Below are 21899 nucleotides of genomic sequence, written 5' to 3'. Positions count from 1 at the left end.
AGGCAACTTCTAGGAATAAATCCGTGCTCCTTCTATGTTTTACTGACAAAACCAGCTGCTCAGGCACAGCTCCCTGATCCCAGAGGGTAGGCATCTGAAGACAGTGATGGAGCAAAATAAAGATTTCTCAGCCAGAGATCCTACAGAGGGATCCCAGATTCTAAGACCCAGCAAAGGAGAACCTGGACCAAGAAAGCCAGGCTGGAGGAGGAACAGAAAGGGGGAGCCATGGTTTGTTTGTGAATTTCCTTCTTTGCTTAAACTGGGAAAAAACCAGAAAACAAAAAGAGAAGTGGGGAAAGCAAACCAACCTCAGCCGCAGTAGTTAGGAGAAACCAGTCATCACACAAGAGAATTGGCCCTTCCACTGCTCTCCTACTGGCCATTAGTGCACTCTCCACTGAGGGAACAACCCTCTAACTGGACGCCCTGCCTCTGTCTCCCCTTTACCAGGGCATCCTCCTCACAGTCCTATTAACCTTGAGTCTGTTACTCCGCAGCTCATAAATCTTCAGGGGTTGCCGTGCCACTGGATCGGGTCTCCTCACCTGAAATTCAAGAGCCTCAGTGAACAGCCCCCGTCTGCCCTTGCAGCTTCTCTCCCATGTCTGCCTCCACTGGTCCGTACTCACATATGCACAGCTCTTTCCAACTGTGCTTTTGCTTCTGAATGCCTTTCCCCTTCTCAGAAAAAAGGATTCCTGAGACCCGTTAGCTGCCTGTCATAAAAGCCACTTACTTCCCAAGACCTGGCCTGGTCCTCCAGCCAAATGGGGCTTCACACTGAGATTGCAGATTGGCATGCCCGTTCCTTCCCATCACCTGTGCATCCCGGAGGGTGGGATTCGCGTCTTGCTCACCCATGTACTCCCCCACTTCTCACCTGGTCCAGTGCCTGGCACACAGTAGGAATGTGTTGTTATTGGATTGAAGTACAGTGAGTTAAGATACAGCCTGAGAAATGGTGTTTGATAAAGCCTTGGGGGGGGGGGGTATAAGTACAAGTTGAGGAGAATTGAGGAAGGCTGGGAAGTTTGTAAGGAGAAGAGAGCAAACAGCTCATTAAATACAGAATTTTCATCTCACCCAGCTTCGTAGCAGAATTAGAAAGAATTGGCTAGCAGAGCCCATCTGGCTGGTTCCATTCCAGCCCTAGGAAAGGAGCTGGGGCTGCAGCTAGGTGCAGTGGGGGCCTGGGGGGGGGGCACAGGAGGGCGCTGAGGGAAGCAGCAATGTGTTAAGCATTTCTGCCATCTGTTTCCTGGGTGTGTGGGGGGGAACCTCTTAGTGCACCCTGCCCCCTCCTCCAGCACCACCAGCTGCAGAATTGAAAGTGACATTCTGCTAGCTGGAGCATATTCAGTAAACAGACAAGAGCTGCCTTTTCTGTGAGGCCCAGAGCCTGGATCTTAGGGGCATTTCATTCATTTTTCATTCATTTGACAACTATGAATCAGGAGTTAGGAAAGATGCCAAATAGACAAAATAGACCCAGTCTGGGTCTTACGGAGTTTACCGTCTGGTGGGGAGACAAATACACACACCAAACAAAAACAGACAGACAACAAAACCCTGAGAGGCAATAAGTAGGTGAGAAGGCTTTAGAAGGGAGCCATGGCACACTTCTCTGAGGGGGTGATCACTGGAACTAAGACAAGGTTTTTCTCTAGGGTACTGGACTGAAACATCTCACTTCTGGGCCGTGGTGGCCCCAGCTCAGCTCATTTTATTTTCAATTGGTGAAAATCTACAGCCACACCTAGGACTGAGGATCACTCGGGCAGAACCTACTGCAAAGAGAGAGCAGCTAGTCAGGTAGGGGGTCCCTAGCGCCTCAGCTCCTGAGCCTCTGAGCAGGTGGCTGTGGTAGTAGAACCAGCCTCGCTGGGCCTAGTCCCATCTGACTTCATGGTTGTTGACATCCTCACATGTTGACAATCACCGCTGTGTTAACTGTGTGTCGGTTGAGAGCTTGTGGTTACCAAGAGACGATCATCTCTCCTCTTGTCTCAGTATCTAAGCCTTCTAAGACGTTCTCCTGCCTGTAAGTTCTGAGCTAATGCAATTTCAGGCCAAAGGCGCACGGGTGGAGACAGAACACAGTCACACACTTGCTTCCTCTGCCCCAAACCCCCTCCCCTCACAGAAGCTGGGGCAGGGAAATTAGCCCTAGACTTGGGAGTCATGGACACCACAGAATTTGAAATCCAAAGATCTGAGTCCAACTTCTTGCTCCATGGCCATGTAACTGTGGACGAGTTGCTGAATTTCTCTGTGGACTGGAGTTGATAACCCCTCCCCTTGATTCAAAATACCAAGCTCCACACAAGATGGAGAGACCATGCACCCAGCTGTCTACTCTTCCCCTTTGGGGTGTCCTCCCACAGCACCGTAAACGCACCTTGTCCAAAGCTAGACGTCATTTCCGCCTCTAACCTGCTTTCTCTCTGTGACCTGCCGCCAGCCCAGATACCTCCCTCTCACTGGCCACTCCAATTGCTCTCCAAGAGCTCTCCATTCTGCTAGATGTCTCTGGAGGCATTACTGTACCTCCTTTCCCATTCCACTGCTGAGACCCAGTGCAGGCCCTTCTCATTCTCACCTAGAGTACTGCAGGTTTCTGGCCTAGATCCTCCCATCTATGCTCCGAACTGCGACCAAGGCAAGCTTGTCACTGCTGCTTACGATCCTTCAATCTCTGAACACCAGCTTCAGAACCAAGCCCAAACTCTAACATGCCTCAAGGCCCACTGCAACCCGCTCCTGCTGACCCCTGACCACCACCTTCAGAGCATGCTTTGCTAGTGAAGTCACCTGTTCCCTCTGCCTTGAATACTTCCCTTACTTCTCTACTTTTTTTTTTTTCTGAAGTTGGAAACGGGGAGGCAGTCAGACTGACTCCCGCATGCGCCTGACCGGGATCCACCCAGCACGCTCACCAGGGGGCGATACTCTGCCCATCTGGGGCATCGCTCTGTTACAACCAGAGCCATTCTAGCGCCTGTGGCAGAGGCCACAGAGCCATCCTCAGCACCCTGGCCAACTTTGCTCCAATGGAGCCTTGGCTGAGGGAGGGGAAGAGAGAGACAGAGAGGAAGGAGAGGGGGAGGGGTGGAGAAGCAGATGGGCACTTCTCCTGTGTGCCCTGGCCGGGAATCGAACCTGGGACTCCTGCATGCCAGGCCGATGCTCTACCACTGAGCCAACCGGCCAGGGCACTTCTCTACTTCTAATCTCTGCTCAAACCTTACTTCCTCCAGGAAGCATCTCCTGGTCTCAGGTTCAGAGAGTGACCTCTCTTCCAGGTTCCCCTAGGACCCAGTGCTTCCTGCACCAGAGCTCACTGTGCTGTCCCAGATTGCCTGTGGCTCCCATTTAGACTTGTGGTTGGCACATAGTAGGTGCTCAGCGAACGTATGAAAAACATGGGAATGAAGGGTTGTGATGGAAGGCTATGCAAAGAGCACTACACTGGGGGGCAGACACTGGACTTATCCCAGTGGTGCTGGCTTTGCCATTGACTCCCTGGAGACCTTGACCGGTGGGCCTGTCCAGCTCCTTTCTTTGGGTCTGCCAGTCCCTCATGTGGGAGGTCTGGATGTCTCTTGCCCTCTACACACACACACTGCATAGAGGAGCACTCAGGTGAAAGACACAGGAGCTCCAGCCCTTCATATCCACCAGCACCCCAGAACCAAATGCTAGGAGGAGAAATGGTTTGTGGGTGCTACATGAGAGAGGACACAGGTGACAACAGCAACCTTTAGAAGTCCACATCCTGCCAGCTCATGCTGGCAGAAACCTGCTGACTTTGTTGATCTTTCTCTCAGGCTGAGACTGGGGCTTTCCCCATTCTTTCTGCCCCTCCCCCAAGTAGGGGCTGAGAAGAGGGTAAATGTGGGGCTTCAATGGAGAAAGCCAGAAGCTCAGTCCCTCCCTCTTCTGAGGCGTTGTGGGGGTGGGGGGTAGCTGAGATCACCAGAGCAGAAAAACAAACACAAGCCTTTAAGACATTGTGCCAGTAGGTCTGGACCTCACTCACTACACAATCATGACACCCCATTTCCCTGCCTCGGCTTCCCATTTTCCCTGGCTCTATTCATGGACAGATAGGTTAGGCGTGGGTTTAGGGGCTGAGGGGGCCTGAGACTGGCCACGCAGCTCCTGTCAGGCTTGAATGTAATACACCAGAGAGCCACCACAGAGCCCCATCTCTCCCGTGGGGTAAACACTCCAGACTCAGCTCACCCCTGCACCACCCCTCCCATCCCCTGCACATGGGCAGCCCTCACATGCCTAGGTCAGCAAGCTTGTGGCGGGAACAAATTAGGCTCCAGAGGCTGCCACAAAGGACAGGACGGCGGTTTTATATGTGGCAAAATACTTCTCCTAGGGGAGTACAGACGAACAGAGACAGATGGGGGACCAGACAGGAGGAAAAAGGTTGGGCAGTGGCCTCTCCTAACCAGTAAGTGGAAGCTGCACCCCACCCCCAGTGTGGGGTGTGTGTGTGGGACAACATTGGCACAGGTGGCGAGATAGGCATGAGATGCCCATCCCTGAGGTGGGCCTCCGGGCAGGGCCCAGTCCTCGTTGGCACAATCGGCTCTCCCTGGCCCAGCTGGGATGCTGGGGAGGGGCAGGGCTGCTGGACTGTGGGAATGCTAGGTAAAGGGCCTCTCCAGGTCAGAGGGGGTAGGAGGCCTCTCCTGGGGGGAGGGGAGGGGGCGTGGTAAAGAACAGGATCACAAGGGGCAAATACAGAGCAGCAGCAGCAGCAGCCAAGCCCCCCAGGGGAGATCCGTGGTCCCAAGGCAACCCCTGGGGTGGTGGTCATTTCTTGGGCACCAACCCAAAGGGCCTCTTTCCTGGGGTTTCAGGATGAGAGTGAATGAACGGTTTTTGGTTTCAAACTGAGGCAGACCAGAGTGTTCTGTGGGCTTAACACCCAGATGACTCAGGGACAGGGCACGCAGACACAGAGGGCCCCTCTTGTGATGGAAGCAAGCAAAGGATGCTGTATGTAGGCAAAGCTCATTCCTGGGGCGGGTGAAGGCTGAGGCATTGAGGTGGGAAGTGCAGCAGCGTCTCAGGTTGCCCACTCCTCAGGGCTAGGTCCTGGACCAGTGGGCAGATGGCACTACATCTCATACCTGTCTGTTTCCACCCAGACCCCTTCCCAAGGGGCTTCCATCCAATAGCTTTCTCCTACCAGACAATGGTGGTGCCAGAAAGCAGAGGTAGGGGGTAACATTGAGCATGATGAACCCTGGATCTGGAGAGTTTGGGAGAACCCTCATGGTAAAACCTGTGGTCTCCTTCTCCAGGAAAATCCCCCTACCCTTCCCAAATACCCAAGGTTGGAAAAAGAAAGGGCCACCCCATTTAGGACCCTCATTTAGAGCCCCAAGTAGAGTTAAGGAAGTGCACCTTTTCTCTGGGAGAGAGACCCCGGAGGTGGAAGAGAAAGGGACATTGCAGAAAGGTGGGCATCTCCCCATCCATCCACCACAGGTAGATAAAAACCTACAGCTGGGGACTAAGGGTCTCTCTAGAGCTGGGATGCTACTACCAAAGAAACCCCAAACGTTGAGCAAAGGCATCTGAAATGAGACAGCGCCCCCTGGAGGCAAGATACACCCCGGGGTGTATCCCTTGCTTATCCCTCCCTTCCCCTGGGCTCTGAGCCCATCCTCCCACGGTGTGCCCCGGGCTCTCAGCGGATGTAAACACCCCGCCCCCAGCCCTCCAGCTCGTTCTTGTTTCGTCCCAGCACCGGACCCCCGCCCTCCGTGCAGTAGCGGGCTTTATTCCGGCCTCGATTCCGGTTGTCAGTCAGCTCCTCTTCATAGTCTTCCTCCTCGTCCTCCCAGGATCCCTGGCGAGCTGGCGGGGTGCTGCCCCCAGCAGGGTCTCCAACCCCTGGCCCTTCTGAGGGGTCAGTCTCCATGTCCACACATGAGTCTCCCACCTCCGTGTAGGCAGAGTTTCGGTTGCCGGAGGTGTCGGCATCAAACGTGTCTTGGCGGGACAGTGCCCGCACGGTGCCCACCCGGCCTGGTGGGTGGCTGCTGGGATAAAGGCCTGGGGGCTGGCCCAGCTCCCCCGGGAATTCGTGCACGCTGGTGTGCTCCCCGGCGGCACGTTCCAGCGACTGGTCCCCCGCAGCAAGGTAGGGTCCCTGGTTAGCAGACAGACGGCACACACCATGCAGATCAGGCAGGGGTGAGAGAAACACAACAGAGCAAGGCAGGTTAGTGATGGTACTCGGGCACCATCCTGGCAGAGGGAGGAGGGCGCTGGCTGTAGGGGATGAAGCCCAGCCAGGCAGATCTCAGGGCATTAGCTCCTCTGTTGGGACAGGGGGCCCCCGACCTTCCTAAGGCTAAGGAGGCTCGGTAACCATGGTACACAGCCCTCCAACAATTAGTCATCGCTTCTGCAACACAGTCATCATGCTGTCTTGGGGCAGATCATCATGAACGGCTCAGCAGTACTGCCATTTGTTAGTGGTTGATTAGGTTAGTCACTGCCCCAGTTTTCTAATTATACCAAGGGGATATCGGCTCAAGCTCACTAACCCAGCTCCTTCAGCCCAAACCAGAGCCTAATCAGAGGCTTCTAGAACCTCACACTCCCCTGCCCCCAGTCAGATGGTGGAATTCCTTCTCTACCTCCAGCAAAGACTCAAAGCAGCAGGATAGGGAAGGCTGATGGGTCTCCATCCCCCACAGGAGACGATGAGACAACCCAATGTCCTCAGTACCAAATGCCACACGAAAGGTGATCTGATGGCCACTTCCGCCACAAAGGCTGCTGGTGGATGCAAACTGGCCTGGGTCCTAGCCCCGCCCCTTTAAGTTGTGTGACCCTAAGCAAATAACTCCCCTTTCTGTGGCCCAGTTTCTCTGGTGGTGTGATGGAGATTAGAGCAGCTGTTTCCAAACTGTTCCCCGGAGAGCTGGGGTGGAGTGGGGAGGGCTCAGAAATGCTTCAAGGGTCCCCATGGAGGTGAAGTGGAGGCCAAGCACGAGAGCAGAGCAAGGATGCCCTCTCTACATACTAGCTTCCACATAAGATTCCGTGAACAAATGGGCTCTGTTGCTGGAAACCAATTTGAAAAGCAATGGTCTAGAATGGGTTTCTTCCGGCTCTAATTGGGAACCAAATACTTAATGATGTAATTTCAGAGATGGGCCATGGCTCCCACAAGAAGAGGGCGAGGCAGGGAAGGGCGCCCACAGCAGGGCCTTTCCTGGCATCTGGTTAACTGGGAGAAGAATGGAAGGTTCGGCGTCAATCACAGAAGAGACACTACATTCTAGGTCCCTTTGGAGGGGCCTCCTGGGGTTAGGGCTCTAGGGGAGGGGACCATCTCTTCGGGTTTAAAGGTCTCTGCTCTGTGGAATTCCGTACTCTGTTGGGTCTACAATGCTGCCATCACTATTGGGTCTAAAATGGGTATGGAGTCCAGCGAATGAATCTATCAGTCTTCCTAGTCACTTGTCTTAGAGGGCTGTCAAGGCAGCGGATATAGTCCTATGGGACCAGGCCCAAGGAGTACCACCAGCCAGTCCCAATCCCATCAAAAACCACAGACACCAGAAGCTGCTGGTCACCACATTTTTTTTTTACAAAATAAAGTTCTTTCTTTCCTTCCTTCCCCATGTTCCCTGCGCTCCAGTTCTGGGCCCCGGACGGGAGGGGAGATGGGAGAGCACCTACATGGCGTGCTCCTGCTGCTGGGGTGCCACCCTGGCCTGCTGGGAGGCCTCAAGCCCACCCCAGAAGCTGAGATTTCTCCTGAGTGAAGTGAGCACCTGTACCTGGAGGTTGGAGACAGGGGCAGGGCTGGCAGCCAGGGCTGCAGTGGCCATGGTGCGGTTCAGCAGCGGGTTAGGCGGAGTGCTGCTGGGCGGGTGTGTGGCCTTCCAATAGGCTTCCAAGTACTCGGCCAAGTGCTCGCAGGCATCCTCCAATTGGTTCTCGTCCAGGATGATGTCAAACATTTCCTGTGGAGGCGGGGTTAGGGGCAGGGCTAGGATGAGCCAGGCATGACCTAGGGGGTGAGGGTATGGCCTGGGCACAGTGGGTGGAGAGTCAAGGGGTTGAAGGACAAAGTTAAAAAGAGACTTCTGATGTTCAGAAAGAGAAGGAGAGCTCTCAGATATATGCATTGGCAGAACTATAAAAGGTGTTGGCACCCACTTAGTCCAATTCCCTCATTCTAGATTTAAGGCAACAAAGTCTTAGACTCCCCACAGAGAAGTGGTACTTCTGGGGCTTGAAGCCAGTCTCTGACTGCTTGCCCAGCATTCCTTCCTGGAAGACCAGTCTGCACCAGCCCAGGTGTTCCTGCCACTCTGTCTCCCATGCAGACCAGAGGAAACCAGAATCCAAACATCCCCCCTCCCCAGGTCTGAGCACTCACAGGCGGGCACTGCGCCAGCTTCTCCGAGGCTGCTATTTGCACATTGAGGTGTTTGGACTGAGACTTCCCTCGAGACTTGATGAGCCTCTGAAGTACCTGGATTGAGGGAAGAAGAAGAGCTAAAGGGATGCCCCCGCAATGCACCAGGTCAGAGAGGCAGATCCTGGTGGAAGCCAGCGTGGCTGGGGGATGTTTGAGGACGCTCAACCCCGGCCACCTCTTTAGCAATCACCTCACCAGCTCTGTAGCCATACTACACCGTGCTCAGGCTCTCCTGGGTCCCATGCCAGCCTGTCCTAGGAAGCTCTGCTGGCGATGGCTGTATGAGGGCATACAGCCCAGCCCCTCTCACCTCCTTCACAGGCTTCATTGTCCAGGCCAATAACGGCCATGCCTTATGGGGCACCTGCTATGTGCTGGCACTCTTTGCTTTTTACATGCTCGATTCATTTAGTCTTGACAATAATCCCATTAGGTGGCCACTATTATTATTCTCGTTCAATAATAATAATAATAACAATAGCTTAAAGCCACCACCCTAAGTGAACAAAGTTAACATCACCAACGGCCCAACAAACCAACATCGTATGCCTGATGCGATGCACTCAGGACACATCGCTTTGGTGATCTTCCAACCTACAATGCAAAAGCTAACTCTAGTCATAAGGAAAACATCAGACAAACCCACACTGAGACATTCTATAACATTAGTTTTCTGTATTCTACAACAATGTCAGTGTCGTGAAAGCCCAAGGTTGAGGAACTGTTTCAGCTTGAAGATTACTAAAGAGATATAAAATGCAACCCATGATCCTGGATTCGGGGGAAACTGCCCAGGGTTTCGAATTGGCAACCTCAGCATCCCAGGTTGACATTTATCCATTGCGCCACCATGGGTCAGGCTTAAATTTTTTTATTGATTGATTTTTGTAAAGAAAGGGAGAGAAAGAGACATGAACATCGGTTTGTTCCTGTATGTGCACTGACTGGGGATCGAACTGGCAACCTCTGCACTTGGGACAATGCTCTAACCAATGGAGCTATCCGGCCAGGGCAATAAACTTTCTTTTTAAATAGAATAGAGATAGTGCTTAGTAGGTACCAGCCACTTTGCATGGTTAACCCATTTACTGGATTTGACCTTCACAACTACCGTTTGAGGATCCCTATTTTGCAGATGAGGAAACTGAAGCACAGAGATGTTAGGTGACTTGCCAAAGGAGCACAGAGCTGGTAAGTGGGAGCGCTGGGACATACACCCAGGCAGTCTGGACCCTCAGAGTCCCCACCATTAACCTCAGTCAGAGCTCCTCCCATGGAGGAAGTGAACTGAGCTGTTTGTTCCTGGTTCACAAAGTGCTTTTATATCCATTATCTCATTTGACCCTTTCAACTACACCAGGAAGTACTTAAATCCTATCGTCCCCTTCATGCTCGTGCTCAGCTTAGGACTGCCTGACCAGGTGGTGGTGCAGTGGATAGAGATTCGGCCTGGGATGCTAAGGACCCAGGTTTGAAACCCCAAGGTTGCTGGCTTGAGCACGGGCTCACCAGCTTGAGCGCAGGGTTGCCAGCTTGAGAGTGGGATCATGGACATGACCCCATGCTTGCTGACTTGAGCCCAAAGGTGGCTTGAAGCCCAAGGTCTCTGGCTTGAGTCCAACCAAGGTTGCTGGCTTGAGCAAGAGGTCACTCGCTCTGCTGGAGCCCTCGGTCAAGGCACATATGAGAAAGCAATCAATGAACAACTAAGGAACCACAACAAAGAATGGATGCTTCTCATCTCTCCCTTCCTGTCTGTCCCCCTCTCCATCTCCCACTTAAAAAAAAAAAGAAAGAAAAGAAAAAGAAACTTAGGACGCAGAAAGGTTAAGGTTAAGTAACTGGATGCTCAGCTCACAGGGCCCCATCACGAGGTAATAAGTTACCACCCCTAGTTGCCATCATGCACTCTGGACTCTACATCGTTACCTCAAATCCTCTCAACAGCAACACAAGAGAGGGATTATAATCCCCATTCTATAGATGAAGAAATTGAGGCTTAGAGAACTCAATTTCAATTTTTAAAAAAACCCCAACAGAATCTAATGAATTAATAAGGCAACCAGAGCTAGGATTTGAACCTCATGCAGGCTTCTGACTTCAAATCTTTCACCTCTACCTGCTCGCCACGTTCCTGCCACCCCCACTTCTTCACCTACGCTCGGCTGCTAGTTCCTCCCGACTGACATCACGGAGGGAAAACCGACGGAGCTGCACGATGTGACCAAGAAGAAAATGAGCCTTCCTGCCGATTTCATCTCTATCAAGATCCACATGAGGACAGTGCAACAAAAAAGGCTGAAATGAAGACAGGAAGGCCCGCCTAGCCGGCAAGTAGCTGGGTGACACCCGGGACAATAGGCACAGAGCTCTTTCAGTTTGCTGGATCAAGGATGGGAAGCCACCAGAGTGGAGATCGGGGACTGGCCTGCAGCACCCTAATAATAAGTTATATGAATATTTACATAATAGGAATAACTAATATACGATAAGGCACATTATACCAGACCTTTTGCTAAGGACTCACATTATATTGAATTGTCACAATATCCGTGATGAAGTTTTACAGAAAAGGACAGTAAGGCTGGGGTGATTAAGTCACATAATTAGCAAGCAGTCGTTGGAACTTAAACAGGTAGCCCGACAACCGAGTGTCCCTGTCCCCTCTAGGATCAGGCTCCTACACCCACCTTGGGAGAGGTGATCTTGATGTAAACAATGATGGGGGCCAGGGAGGTCTTGGAGAGCTGGGCCGGGTGGTTGATGGTGTCAGCGTCCAGGGCAACCAACTGAAGGGTCCGGGCCAGCTCGAAGATCCGCTCGATCTCGCTCTGAACCTCAGCTGGGGGCACACGGAGTCACGGAGAAGGGGGAGTATAAGGGAGCCTCCCAGGAGGCCGTGGGTGGATAGAACCCTTCTGGAGATGACTCCCCCTCCCACCTCCCTCTCCTCCTGTGTCTGGCCCCAGAGAGGGCAACGGAGGGGTGGGCTCACCCAGGCTGGAGCGCGTGTTGGAGCGCTCAATGATGATGTGTTTGCTGGGGTTGTTGAGGACTGAGCGCTTAGCCAGGGAAATGTCCGCTGTCACACGAGTGATGGAGATCCTAGGGGAAGGGGCAAAGGGAGTCATGGGTCAGGTGGCCTAGGATGCCCTGCCCACTCCCCAGGCTCCAGGCCTGCCCCCTGTTCCTCAGTCTAAGAGTCCCCAAAATTATCCAAATCCATCCCCAGCAGCAGAGGACCCTGGTGGGAGCGGGGAGCAAGCGCCAGGGTCTTACCTGCCATCAAATCGATGCTTCAAGAAGTCAAATAAAGCTTTCTGCATCATGTCTGTAACCTGAGGGTGGGGATGGGGGTGCGGGGAGAAGTCAGGTGTTTAAAACCACTCAGCAAGGGTGGGCTGCAGGGTATCTGCACACTCACATTCCATTTTCCTGAGATGAATGGGACCCTGGGACTGGGGGTGGGGGAGTCCTTCTAAGTCTGATGAGCTTCCAGTGAGCTCTCAGATTCCAAAGGTCCTTCTAGGTGATACCTCTGGGAGGACTCTCCTGGGGTTTTTTGGGGGGGAGGAACTGGACCCTCTGAGTGGGCCTCCCTTTGGGTTGGTCCCCCTGGGAAATTTCTCTGGTCTGTAGCCCTCTGAGGAGGACACCTGGGAACCTGGGCCCTTGGAAAGAACCTCTCTGGTGTCTGACCCTGTAGAGTTTCTCGGAGGCCTGGGCCCCTCTGGGTCCACTCCCCTCTACAGGCTCCTACCTCATAGCCCTTGAGCGACGGTCCCACCAGGATGATGGGCCTCATGGAAGGCACCACGTCATAGGGGGGCACATGCTCTGTCTGGAGGGGAAGCAGGGAGGGGGAAACCCCCGAGTGGAGATGGCATTAGCCCCTCTCCCCCAGACTTCAGGCTCCCCCATGCACCCTTTCCTCCCCCTGGTCCCAGAGCCCAGACGTGGGGACCGGAGTGAGGGTGGGAAGGGATGGCCAGGGAGAACCAGGAAGGGAGGGGGAAAGGGGGCAGATATGGGAATGGGTGTTAGAAGGTCCCCCTAGCTCATCCCAGAGGGTGGGGAGGGGGACACAGAAAGCTGTGATACTCACCGACTTCTGCTTCTGTTTGGCTGGGTCCAGGGATTGCCAAGAGGGGGGAGGGGGAGAGAGAAGGGAGGGCACCCAAGCAAGGGCAGAGGGCAAGGAAGGAGCCAGGACAAGGGGGGGGGGAGCGGGCAGACGAGGAGAGATAACAGGGCATGCGTGTTAGTGACAGACAGAGCCAGAGAGAGGGGATGGGACCCCCTGCCAGGGGGAGCCAGAGATGGCCCTGGGTCAGGGCTGGGAGCAGGACTGTCAGTCAGTCCAGTGCACTTGGGACTATTCAGACATACCAAGAACCCCTTTCTGGGTCTTGGAAAAGAGCTGTGAAGGGTGACAGCCCCTAATTTGGTGCCCACCTCTTCTTGCCTCCAGTACAGGCCAACTTGACCATTTTAAGAGTTCCCTTAAATGTCCTGTTCTGTAGCCAGTAGACCCCCACATCTTTACCCTAGACCTATGGAGTCCAAAAAGGGCAAAGAGGGGTCACTGTTCCACTCCACCCTTCACATTCGGGGTTGAGGGGCAAATGTGGAATATCCCACTGGGAGTGAAGAAAGAGTTCAGGTTTCATTACCACCAGACCCTACTACTGGTTTGGGGGGGGGCGCCTTCCAAGGGAAGGGGTACTTCAATCACAAGAACCATTCCATCCTGCGGAGCGGGCCAGGGTAGGGCTGTGGGTGGAGATAGATAAGCCTGTCCTCTGTGCCATCCCACCCCTCTGTCCCTTCGGCAAGACACCCTGATCCCCACAGAATCAGGCTGCTACCACACCTGAATCCATTCCAGGCCCCTCCCTTGCCAAAGATCTGGGCCCTGGGCCCCTCCCCTCTTGTAAGAGCCCAGTTCGAATTACCTTCTTGAAGAAGGGGATGCGTTTGCCATGGGGTGGCGGGGTGGTGACACTGCTAACACTAGTCTTGGCAGAGCCGCCATGCTCCCCAAGCTCTGCTTCCTCGTCCTCTAGCTCTAGGGGGTCTAGTTCAAAGGCTAAGTTAGTCATTTCATTACCTGGACAGGAGAGTCAGGAGAGAGGAAGAAGGGAGGCGAGAGGGAAGAGTGAGATGGACATGGAGACACGAATACAGAATGAAGGGATGGGATGGGGGAAAAAGAAAGAAGAAGAAGTGAATGGAACAGGGCTGGGAGAAATGAACGGGGGGCGTGGGGAGGGGAGTCAGGCAGAGAGATGGAGCTACCAAGGAAATGGGAGAGGACAGACATGAGAGGACGGGCGCTGACGGGCCCAGCTTGTGGGGTATCCTACTCTGCGTGGAGAGGGGACCACTGGGTGTGTGTGGAGGGCTCAGGACTGGGGTGCCCCGTACTGCAGGGGAAGGGTGGGAAAGGCAGAGGGGAGACCACACCACCCAGAAGCCCCCCCGGCTCCCTGGGGAGGCAGCAGCGCTTACCACTGGCAGGGGGCGTGGGGCGGCGGGTGCCAGTCACCACGTCTCCCAGACTGGAGCTAGAGTTGTCACCTGATTTGCTGTGTGGGCAGAGAGGCAAATGGAACTGTGAGCAAAGGGGTGGGTGTGAGGGTGGGGGACTCTTGTTCCCTCACATGCTGTCCTGCCCCCAAGGTTCTTGGGCCCCCGCTGCTGATGCCACAGGCAGCTCTGTGCCCTCGGGGCAATGGGTCAACCCCTGAGGCCTGGGCCTGCCTGGATGGCTCTCCCGGGCTTGGCAGTGCCCCGCCCCCAGCCAGACACCTGGAGCTGAGGCGGTTCTGGCGCAGCTTCTGTTCCTGCAGCAGACGCAGGCTGTCCAGTTTGACAGGGCTGGGGATGAAGCCAACCTCGCAGCCCTCCTTCACCAGGCGCCCGATCCACCAGTCATTGTTGTATTTCTGCAAACGGCAGGTGGGGTGGGAGAGACCGAGAGGGAGCTTGGAGGTGCAGGCCAGGGGAAACCAGCCCTGGACTTACTTGCCTATCCCTATCCTGACCAGGGTGGCACCCTCAAAGAGCCCCGCCCCTGGCTCCAGCATCAGGCCCAGCATCTTCTTGGGTCAGGGATCGGCCTGCCCCCAGCACATCCCTGCTCTCAGTCCTTCCTCCTCACGTGTCTGCCCTGCCCCGGAAGCGCGGGGAGGGAAGTAAACACTGACACCTACATGTGCCTGGCCAACTGCCACTCCACTTACGGGCTGCTTCACAACCCCGCCCAACAACCTTGGGACCTAGGCATTACCACCCCATTTTACCAATGAAAACTTAGGCTCAGAGAGGTGGAGAGATTTGTCTAAGGTCACACAGCAGACTCAGCCCAGAAGTTTTTTCCCACCACCCTGCCTTCCCTCCAAATGCAAGTGCTCTCTCCACCTCTTTGATGTGCAGGAAGTCCTTGGGCTCAAAGGTGATGGCCACTCCGTGCACAGGCACCTCATCCCCTGGAGACGGGTTGTAGCCAACGTTTGTCCGAACAGCAAATGCAACCGGCTTGGTCTAGAGAAGGCACACAGGGAGAATGACACCCAGAGGGTTAGACCATAATGTAATGTACGGCTTCTTGAGTGGGGTGGTGATTACGTGGAGGTTTGTTTTATAAATTGTTCATTAAAAGGTATACTGAATAGTTTATGTAGACATTTTAATATATATACATTAAATTTATCAATAAAAAGCAAAAGAAAAAATAGAATTCAGACCTCTCAGCGTGGAGGGGTGGGGAAGCCCAGCATGATACCCGCAAGGAATAATAATAAAAATGATAACAACAACAATAAGCCACTGCTTAGTGTACCAGCTACTGTGTCACATATTTCATGTGCATTATCTCATTTATTTAGCATAAAAATCCTAGGAAGTATTATTACCTCCATTTTAATGAATGAGGAGACTAAAGTTCAAAAAGGTTAAGTGACTTGCCTAAGATCACACAGCTAGCAAGAGCAGCCCAGGAAGTTTGACTCCAGAAAGAAGTGTACATTTCTAGCACTTCTCAAGCTCCTATTACGTGTGGACACAGTATTAGACACTTATACTGTATAAGGAGGCAGGTATTACAGCCCACATTTTACAGGGGAAAGACAGAGGCACACTGAGGCCCAGAGGTACCAGCTGGGATGTGGCTGGGCGGAGACTTGACCTAAGGTCTCGCCAGGCCGTCTCTAAAGCCTGGGGGCAGGTGAACCAGGACAGCACAGCCCCTCACTTCTTTCTCACCTTGGCTTTCTCGAGCTGGGCTAAAGCCTGGCGCTCCGCCTCCTTCCTTAGGGCTTCTCGGTCCTCTTCCAGAGACACATCGGAGTCTGATGGACGGCTGGTATAGGACTCCGCTGAGCCCTGAAAACAGACAAGGCCAGGTCCTGGGCCCCAGAAGGCATGGAGGTACCACCTATCAGGGAGGCCTCAAGCCTCTGCCAGCCCAGCATGATGCCACAAGGGCTCGGAGGAATGATGTTAGATGGGAAGAACCAGGGACTGAGGTTTGAAGGCCCACAGAAAGAGGGTGGCCCTAGGAAGGGTGGCAGCAGCAAGCCAGGGGTTAAGGCAGGTCCAAGGACAGCTGCTTGGGCCCCAGGGAGGGGTGGGAACCTGATAGGGGCAAAGCACAGGAGAAGAGTGCCAGGGGATGAACCTCCCCTCCCGGCTCCTCAGTCTCTCCCCTGCCCCCAGCACCAGCTGAGACAGACTCAGCAGAAGCCCAGTGGGTCCCTCCAGGGACTGTAGCCACCAGCACAGGCCTGAGCTTTCTGCACTGTTGGTAGTGGGCAGCCTAATTGGCATGACAGGACCACCAAAAATTCTATCTTGTGCTCGAGGGTGAGGGAAGACAGAATCCTACCTCCCCTGGCAGAATCGGGGGAGCCCAACCCCCAGGCTCTCATAAACTACAAAAGAGAGTCCAAGATTCCTGAGGCGGTGCAGGCAGAAAAGGCAGGTCAAGAACAGAACACAGGGAAGGCTCTTTCTTAAGTTAGGGGTGCAGCTGCCAGGATTAAGGCCAGCTCAGAAGTTGGGGTGTGCGAGGAAGCTGGTCTTGACATTGGCCATCCCAGAGCACAACTCCTTTAGTGATGCAGGCACATGTGTAAAACACACACAGCCTGTCCAGACCTGCAGTGTGAATGAACACACTCATGGGTGTGCTTGGATGTGCAACTTCAAGTCCGCTTAGGAGAGTGCGTTCTACAACACGTGCTGGATGTCATGCCTGAATGCAGACAGGTACACAGGGCACCCTGGGTGTCGGTATCCCTGAGAGTGTGCAGCCCATGCGGGTCTCCGTGACGGTGCTGCAGTGCTGTTGCTACAGGTACAGGAGGTGACGTGGGAAAAGAACAGGGCTGCAGAGATGTGGGGTTTTTTTCCTGAGTGCATGAAAATGTCACTTAGCCAGAAATGCCCATTAGCATGGTACAGTGAGGACCTGAGAAAGAGAGAAGACAAAGTCCTACTTTCCCCAGAGGGCCCTGATCATGAGCTAGTGCTGCTGCCCATCCTCTTCCCAGCCAAATCAGGACAATGGGAGACTCACGAGGGCAAAGGTGGGGGTGGGGGCTGAAGTCACTAACAGAAGCTGGAAACGAGACATACAGGAAGGAGAGTGGAAACCAGCTCAACCACCACTCTTCACCCTTCTGATGGGAGCACGGAGTCAAGGAGACAGATGCTCGAAGAGCCAGAGTGAGACCCAGAGTGAGAGTGACAGAGAGGCGCCTATTGACCCAGCATACACATGCACACATATACACGCACATGCATGCACACAGACATATCAGGAATGGCGGGAGACAGGCAGAGACAGGCTGGTGTGAAGCCGCTCTCACAAGCTCTCGTGAGAGGCTACTCCCACCCACCCCCCATCCACAGCTCACCACCATGAGGGTCCGGCTGGGCGCCTCCATCACAGCGCCCTCAGTGCCTGGCCCTGCTGGCCTAGAAGGTGGCCCAAACTGCCCGCTCCCCCAGGGGGCTCAGGTTACAAGCAGAGTTGCTACATGTGCAAACTGCTAGGGTATATTTAGCTCAGAGATGTGGCAAGGACTGCCCCCCCCCACTCCCCACCAACTACTGGGGGTCAGAGCTAGGAAGCTGAGAGGGGAAAGGATTAGAGGCTGGGGTCTGACACCCTGGGTTGCCAAACTGAGGGAACCAAGGCCTTTTCTGGCGAGAGGAGTTCCGCTGAGAGCACAGCATCTCACTTCCCAGCCCTGGCCCCGGCCCAGTCCTGCAACAGGAGGAGGAGGGAGAGACTGAAGAAAGGACTTCCTATTTGTGTGCTTAGGACATGCTGGGATGAAGGGCCCCTTTCCTGGGCTCACATGTGCCAAGTGCTGTGGAATCAGGAATTAAAAAGAAGGGCCTCGCTCCAGCTGTGATGGATCTGCCTGGTACCATCTTCTCTCTCCTGGCCCGAGGAGGGTGTTTACCTCCACAGGGCCCCTCCTCCCTACTACCCTCTGCCCTCATAAGCTTGGTTTGCCTATTTCCTCTTCAACTACTCCTTTTCCTTGTCTTATCCCAAGCCCCTCTCGCCTTTTTTGGGTACTAGTCTTTGTTGAGATGCTCTGTAGTCATAGCAACCACATGCTTCTCCCTGAGCCTGAGATGGCCTGGAGTTGAGAATTAGAATAGAAATGAGAATGGCATCTTCCTGACTGAGCACACAAGACCCCAGAAAGCTATTCAGTGACCTGCCTTCAGTCAGGGGTGCTGGGCTAAAGTCTTTTCTAAAATCAACTCCCTCCTGCCCATGGCCCACCTCCCTCAACACACTTTCTCTCTGCCTGTTAAAGAACAGTCACATCCGGATGTGAGGAGGGCATTCCCCTGACCCATACCTAACCGGGGCTCCAGGGACTCATGCCCTGGCTTCTCATTTCGTAAGTCTTGCCTCTACCCCACGCTGTCACAGATTCTGGGGGAGGACATGGAAGCAGACAGCCGGCAGGGGGAGTGGGTGACAGCCCTAAGCAAGCTGGAAGGAGGCAGGCCAGGCTGTCCCTGAATGAGATGACGCAGGCAGGCAACAGGGGCTGGTGCCTGGTGCTGGGGGAAGGGCTGGGCGGGGGCTGAGGGAGTGGGTGCAGCTGACAGTATATGGAGGAGAGGTCATGGGGTGTCAGTGTGATGGGCGGTTCCAGGCAGGTGATAAATGACATGGGGGAGGGTGCCAGGAGACAATCTCAGACTCAGCTTACCAGTGCTGAGCTCTACCAACCAGCCACCTCCCTCCTCCCAGCCCAGCCTCCCCATTACCTGGCGGACAAAGCTGTTAGATGTTGTATCCGAGGACGTGCTTCCATCCGATCTTTTGAACCGCCCTTTCCTCTTGCTGTATTTGCCCTGGAGAAGCCAGGATGGGACAAGAGTGGAATCAGAAAGGCCCTTTCCCAGCCCAGGCCCAGCCTACAGGAAAGCCTTGAGAATATCATTCCCTGATCTGAACAGCCCTCCCACCATCGTCTTCCCGATGGTACAGCCCGAGGGGGAGGGAGGGCCCAGACCACAGCCAGGGGGCGGGGGACAGTGCAAGGGAGCCTTAGGAAGTGCACAGAGAAACCCCCAAATCGGGCCAGAAAGGCTGGGAAGGGGGGAGGCACTGAGCAGCTGGAGGCTCATTAGGCAGCAAAGCTAATTAAGATGCTGGGCAGGCTGCAGAGGCCTCGAGGGGAGGGAGAGGCTGCCTGCAGTGATGGGCGGAGAGGCTGAAGAGACCTGGGGAGAGTTCCCCTCCCTCTCCCCCTCAGCAGGCGCAGAGCGGGCTGAGAGTGCCCGTGGCCCCCAGAGAGAAGAGGAATTGCCACTGCCACCGGGACCAGCTTGGCTGTTCTTGTGCCCAACTCTTGCTTTCCTTTTTTGCAAAGTAGGGAGAGGAGTGGCAGCTCTCAGCTCTTGAAGACCCAAACCTAGATTTCCCAGGAGGGGGTCCAGGCTGTGAAAAGGTATCTGGAAAGTAAACCTCTAACGTGGCCCACTGCCATGGGGCAGATTTAGCTCAGCACCCCCTGCCCTGGCAGGCCTTTTTCTCAGGCCTCCCCTCACAATCACAGTGGTCACACCTCTTCCCAGGGGGCAAGAGGGTTCAAGCATCCACCCACTAACCCCCAGCTGCCACTGCCTACATCCTGTCCCCATGGTACATACCAGGCTGCATTAATCTAAATGCCCCCTGGCCCTGCCCCAAGATGAGCTTGGGACACAGCCCCCACAAATTCCTGGGGTAAGTTGGCTCAGTCTCACTGGCTAAGCTCCTGACTTGGCTGGAGTGGACACTGCCTGACCACTCAAGCAGCCACACATTCGGGTTTTTCCAGATCTCCTGTAAAGGGGACTGCTTCTTTGCCCTTCCCAACACACATATACACATTAGCCTCAGGCCAGTCCAGAATAGCGGGTGATGATTGAGGGTTCGGGCCCTCCAAACCCCTGACTCCAGCCGGCTTCCTAAAATTTCTTTACCAAAGAAGGTAGATAAGCCATGACCAGACTAGGCTCTCTGGTTCCTTGGGTCTGAGTATAGGAAGGAAGATAGATAGATGGGAAAAAGGGCACCTGGGAACCCCAGAATCCTCTCTCCCATCCCCCTCTACAAACCAAACATATACCCAACCTCTAGGATTGAGAATCCCTACAAACTTAAGAGGATCCCCCAGTAAGCCCTGGACTCTTTTTAACACCACCACCACCACCACCACCAACCCGCCTGGGAAAAGGGAGTGGCAGCCAGAGGCACAAGGGACAGCTGAAAAGAAGGCCCCAGTCAGCTGCCTCCCAGGCTCTTCGGGGCCTGGGGTGGAAAAGGGAGGTATTTTTAGGTCTGACCTGACCCTGTCTCACACACACACACACACACACACACACACACACACACACACACACACACCCCAACCAACCACATTATGATTACAGTTGCTCCAGGCTGGCCACAGCAAGAAAAGAGTTAATGCCATCCTAGCCTTGGGGTACTGCCAAGTTACAGAAGGACATATCCCAGAGAAATCCCTGGGCACGACCACCCAGCACCATATCCAAGAATACCCCTTCTTCAGACTAACTCACTAGCACAAGAAAAATGTGAGTGGGGGTAGAGCAGCAGACCTCCACCCCCAGGTAACACAGAAGCGTCTTCCCCTCCAGGACAGTGAGTTGGCATCCATCCAACTTTCCAAACTTTGGAGGCATTTTTCCGGGGCTGGGGGGTGGAGGAGGGAGGATTGACAGGGAGAGATAACGTGGGTGTCAGGAGAGAGGAGCCGGTCCAATACAGGGGTGCAGCTGACGCCGCTGGGATGGGGGCCTGGCCCCTTCCCCACCCTCGAGGGCCACTGTCTAGGGCTCCGAAGGCCTGCTGGCGCCGCCCTGTGATTGCCGCCTCGGCCACCTCCCAGAGCCACCCCCGCCCCACCCACCGCCGCCCTGCGCCCATGAGTGTGCTCTGCGTCGCCCCCTTGCCTGAGCTCTCTCTAGCCTCCCTCACCCCTAGAATCCCCCTACCAGCACCTCCACTGTCAAACCCCTGGAGCCGGTACCGGAGCAGGAGCCCTGATCGCGGGGGAGACGTGTAGGCGAGGGTGACAGACTACCCGCCCGCCCCCTCAGGCTCCGCAAAACCGCAGCCCAATTCCGGGCCAAGCGCCTACCTATCATTAACCAGCAGGGACGGGGCGCAGGCACCCCTCTCCCCTTCGCGCCATATAACCCTTTCCTCCCCAGCGCTCCTCGAGCCGACCCCACAAGGCCCGCGGGAGCGGCCCCCTTCCCTCTGCCCGGCCACCACGCCTCACCTGTGGGCTGGGGTCGAAGACCTCCATAGGAATCTCCTGGGAGGGTGGGTAAGGGCCCCGGGACATGCTGGTCTTTTGGACCATGGAGAGGAGCCTCCCCTCCGGACGCCGGCCCGGCCCAGCCCGGCGCCCTCAGCGCATGAGAGAGGCCGTCGGAACCGAGAGCGGCACAGCGCAACCAGCACCAGACCCAACCACCTGGCCCGGCCTGCGGTTGCCCTCTTCCTGCCGTCCCTCCCTCCTCGCGCTCTCCCCGCCGCCGCCGCCGCCGCCTCCGCCCCTGAAGGCTCAGCATCTCCCCCTCCCGCTCCGCTCCCCCCGCCCCTCCTCCCTCCCTCCCTCTGCCCGCCCCGGCCCCGCCCCTCGCAGCCCCTCCGCGGGTTCCGCACAGACAAAGGCTGGGCGGCTGGAGTGAAGCGTGCGGCTCCCGGCTCGGCTGCACCGCGCGCGCAGTCCTCCTACCCGCCTGGGGTGAGGGCGGCCCACTCTGTGGGGGCGGGGACGAAGGGGGCGCTTTACCAGGGGATGCCAAGCGCCAGTGGAGGTGTAACGTGGATTAGCATGGCTGGCACCGCGCCCCCCTTCCATTCCAA

The 21899-nt window shown here is 55.2% G+C and overlaps 1 protein-coding gene across 4 annotated transcripts; it reads right to left on the bottom strand.

The window, feature by feature from the left end:
• Positions 1-4357: 4357 nt before the first annotated feature.
• On the bottom strand, positions 4358-21598 carry CACNB1 (calcium voltage-gated channel auxiliary subunit beta 1). 4 transcript variants are annotated; one of them, XM_066364328.1, is made up of 14 exons: positions 21307-21598; positions 18779-18865; positions 15740-15859; positions 14897-15019; positions 14285-14421; positions 13985-14061; positions 12579-12598; positions 12234-12314; positions 11753-11811; positions 11469-11578; positions 11164-11315; positions 8432-8527; positions 7827-8012; positions 4358-6181 (listed from the first exon to the last, which is right to left on the bottom strand). In XM_066364328.1, exons 1-14 carry the CDS (start codon positions 21388-21390, stop codon positions 5717-5719), a joined length of 1797 nt encoding a protein of 598 aa, XP_066220425.1. In that variant the 5' UTR covers positions 21391-21598; the 3' UTR covers positions 4358-5716. The 4 variants fall into 4 exon arrangements, with proteins under 4 accessions (XP_066220425.1, XP_066220423.1, XP_066220426.1 ...); XM_066364326.1 differs by lacking the exon at positions 12579-12598 and adding an exon at positions 13429-13583 and having other exon boundaries at positions 21307-21597; XM_066364329.1 differs by lacking the exons at positions 12579-12598; positions 18779-18865; positions 21307-21598 and adding exons at positions 13429-13583; positions 17395-17480.
• Between the last annotated feature and the right edge of the window lie 301 nt (positions 21599-21899).

The sequence above is a fragment of the Saccopteryx leptura genome, chromosome 2 (genome assembly GCF_036850995.1).
Source record: "Saccopteryx leptura isolate mSacLep1 chromosome 2, mSacLep1_pri_phased_curated, whole genome shotgun sequence".
Classification (NCBI taxonomy): domain Eukaryota; kingdom Metazoa; phylum Chordata; class Mammalia; order Chiroptera; family Emballonuridae; genus Saccopteryx; species Saccopteryx leptura.
Note: the sequence above shows the minus strand (reverse complement) of the source record. Positions and strands in the feature narration are given on the sequence as shown.

Bases quoted from the DNA above. Each gene is read 5' to 3' on its own strand.
- CACNB1 (XM_066364326.1), bottom strand. From the start codon at position 21,390: ATGGTCCAAAAGACCAGCATGTCCCGGGGCCCTTACCCACCCTCCCAG. The intron at 15,860-18,778 runs GTAATGGGGAGG...GTCTGTTTTCAG, and splicing joins CTAACAGCTTTGTCCGCCAG to GGCTCAGCGGAGTCCTATAC. The intron at 15,020-15,739 runs GTGAGAAAGAAG...TGCCTTCTCTAG, and splicing joins CCCAGCTCGAGAAAGCCAAG to ACCAAGCCGGTTGCATTTGC.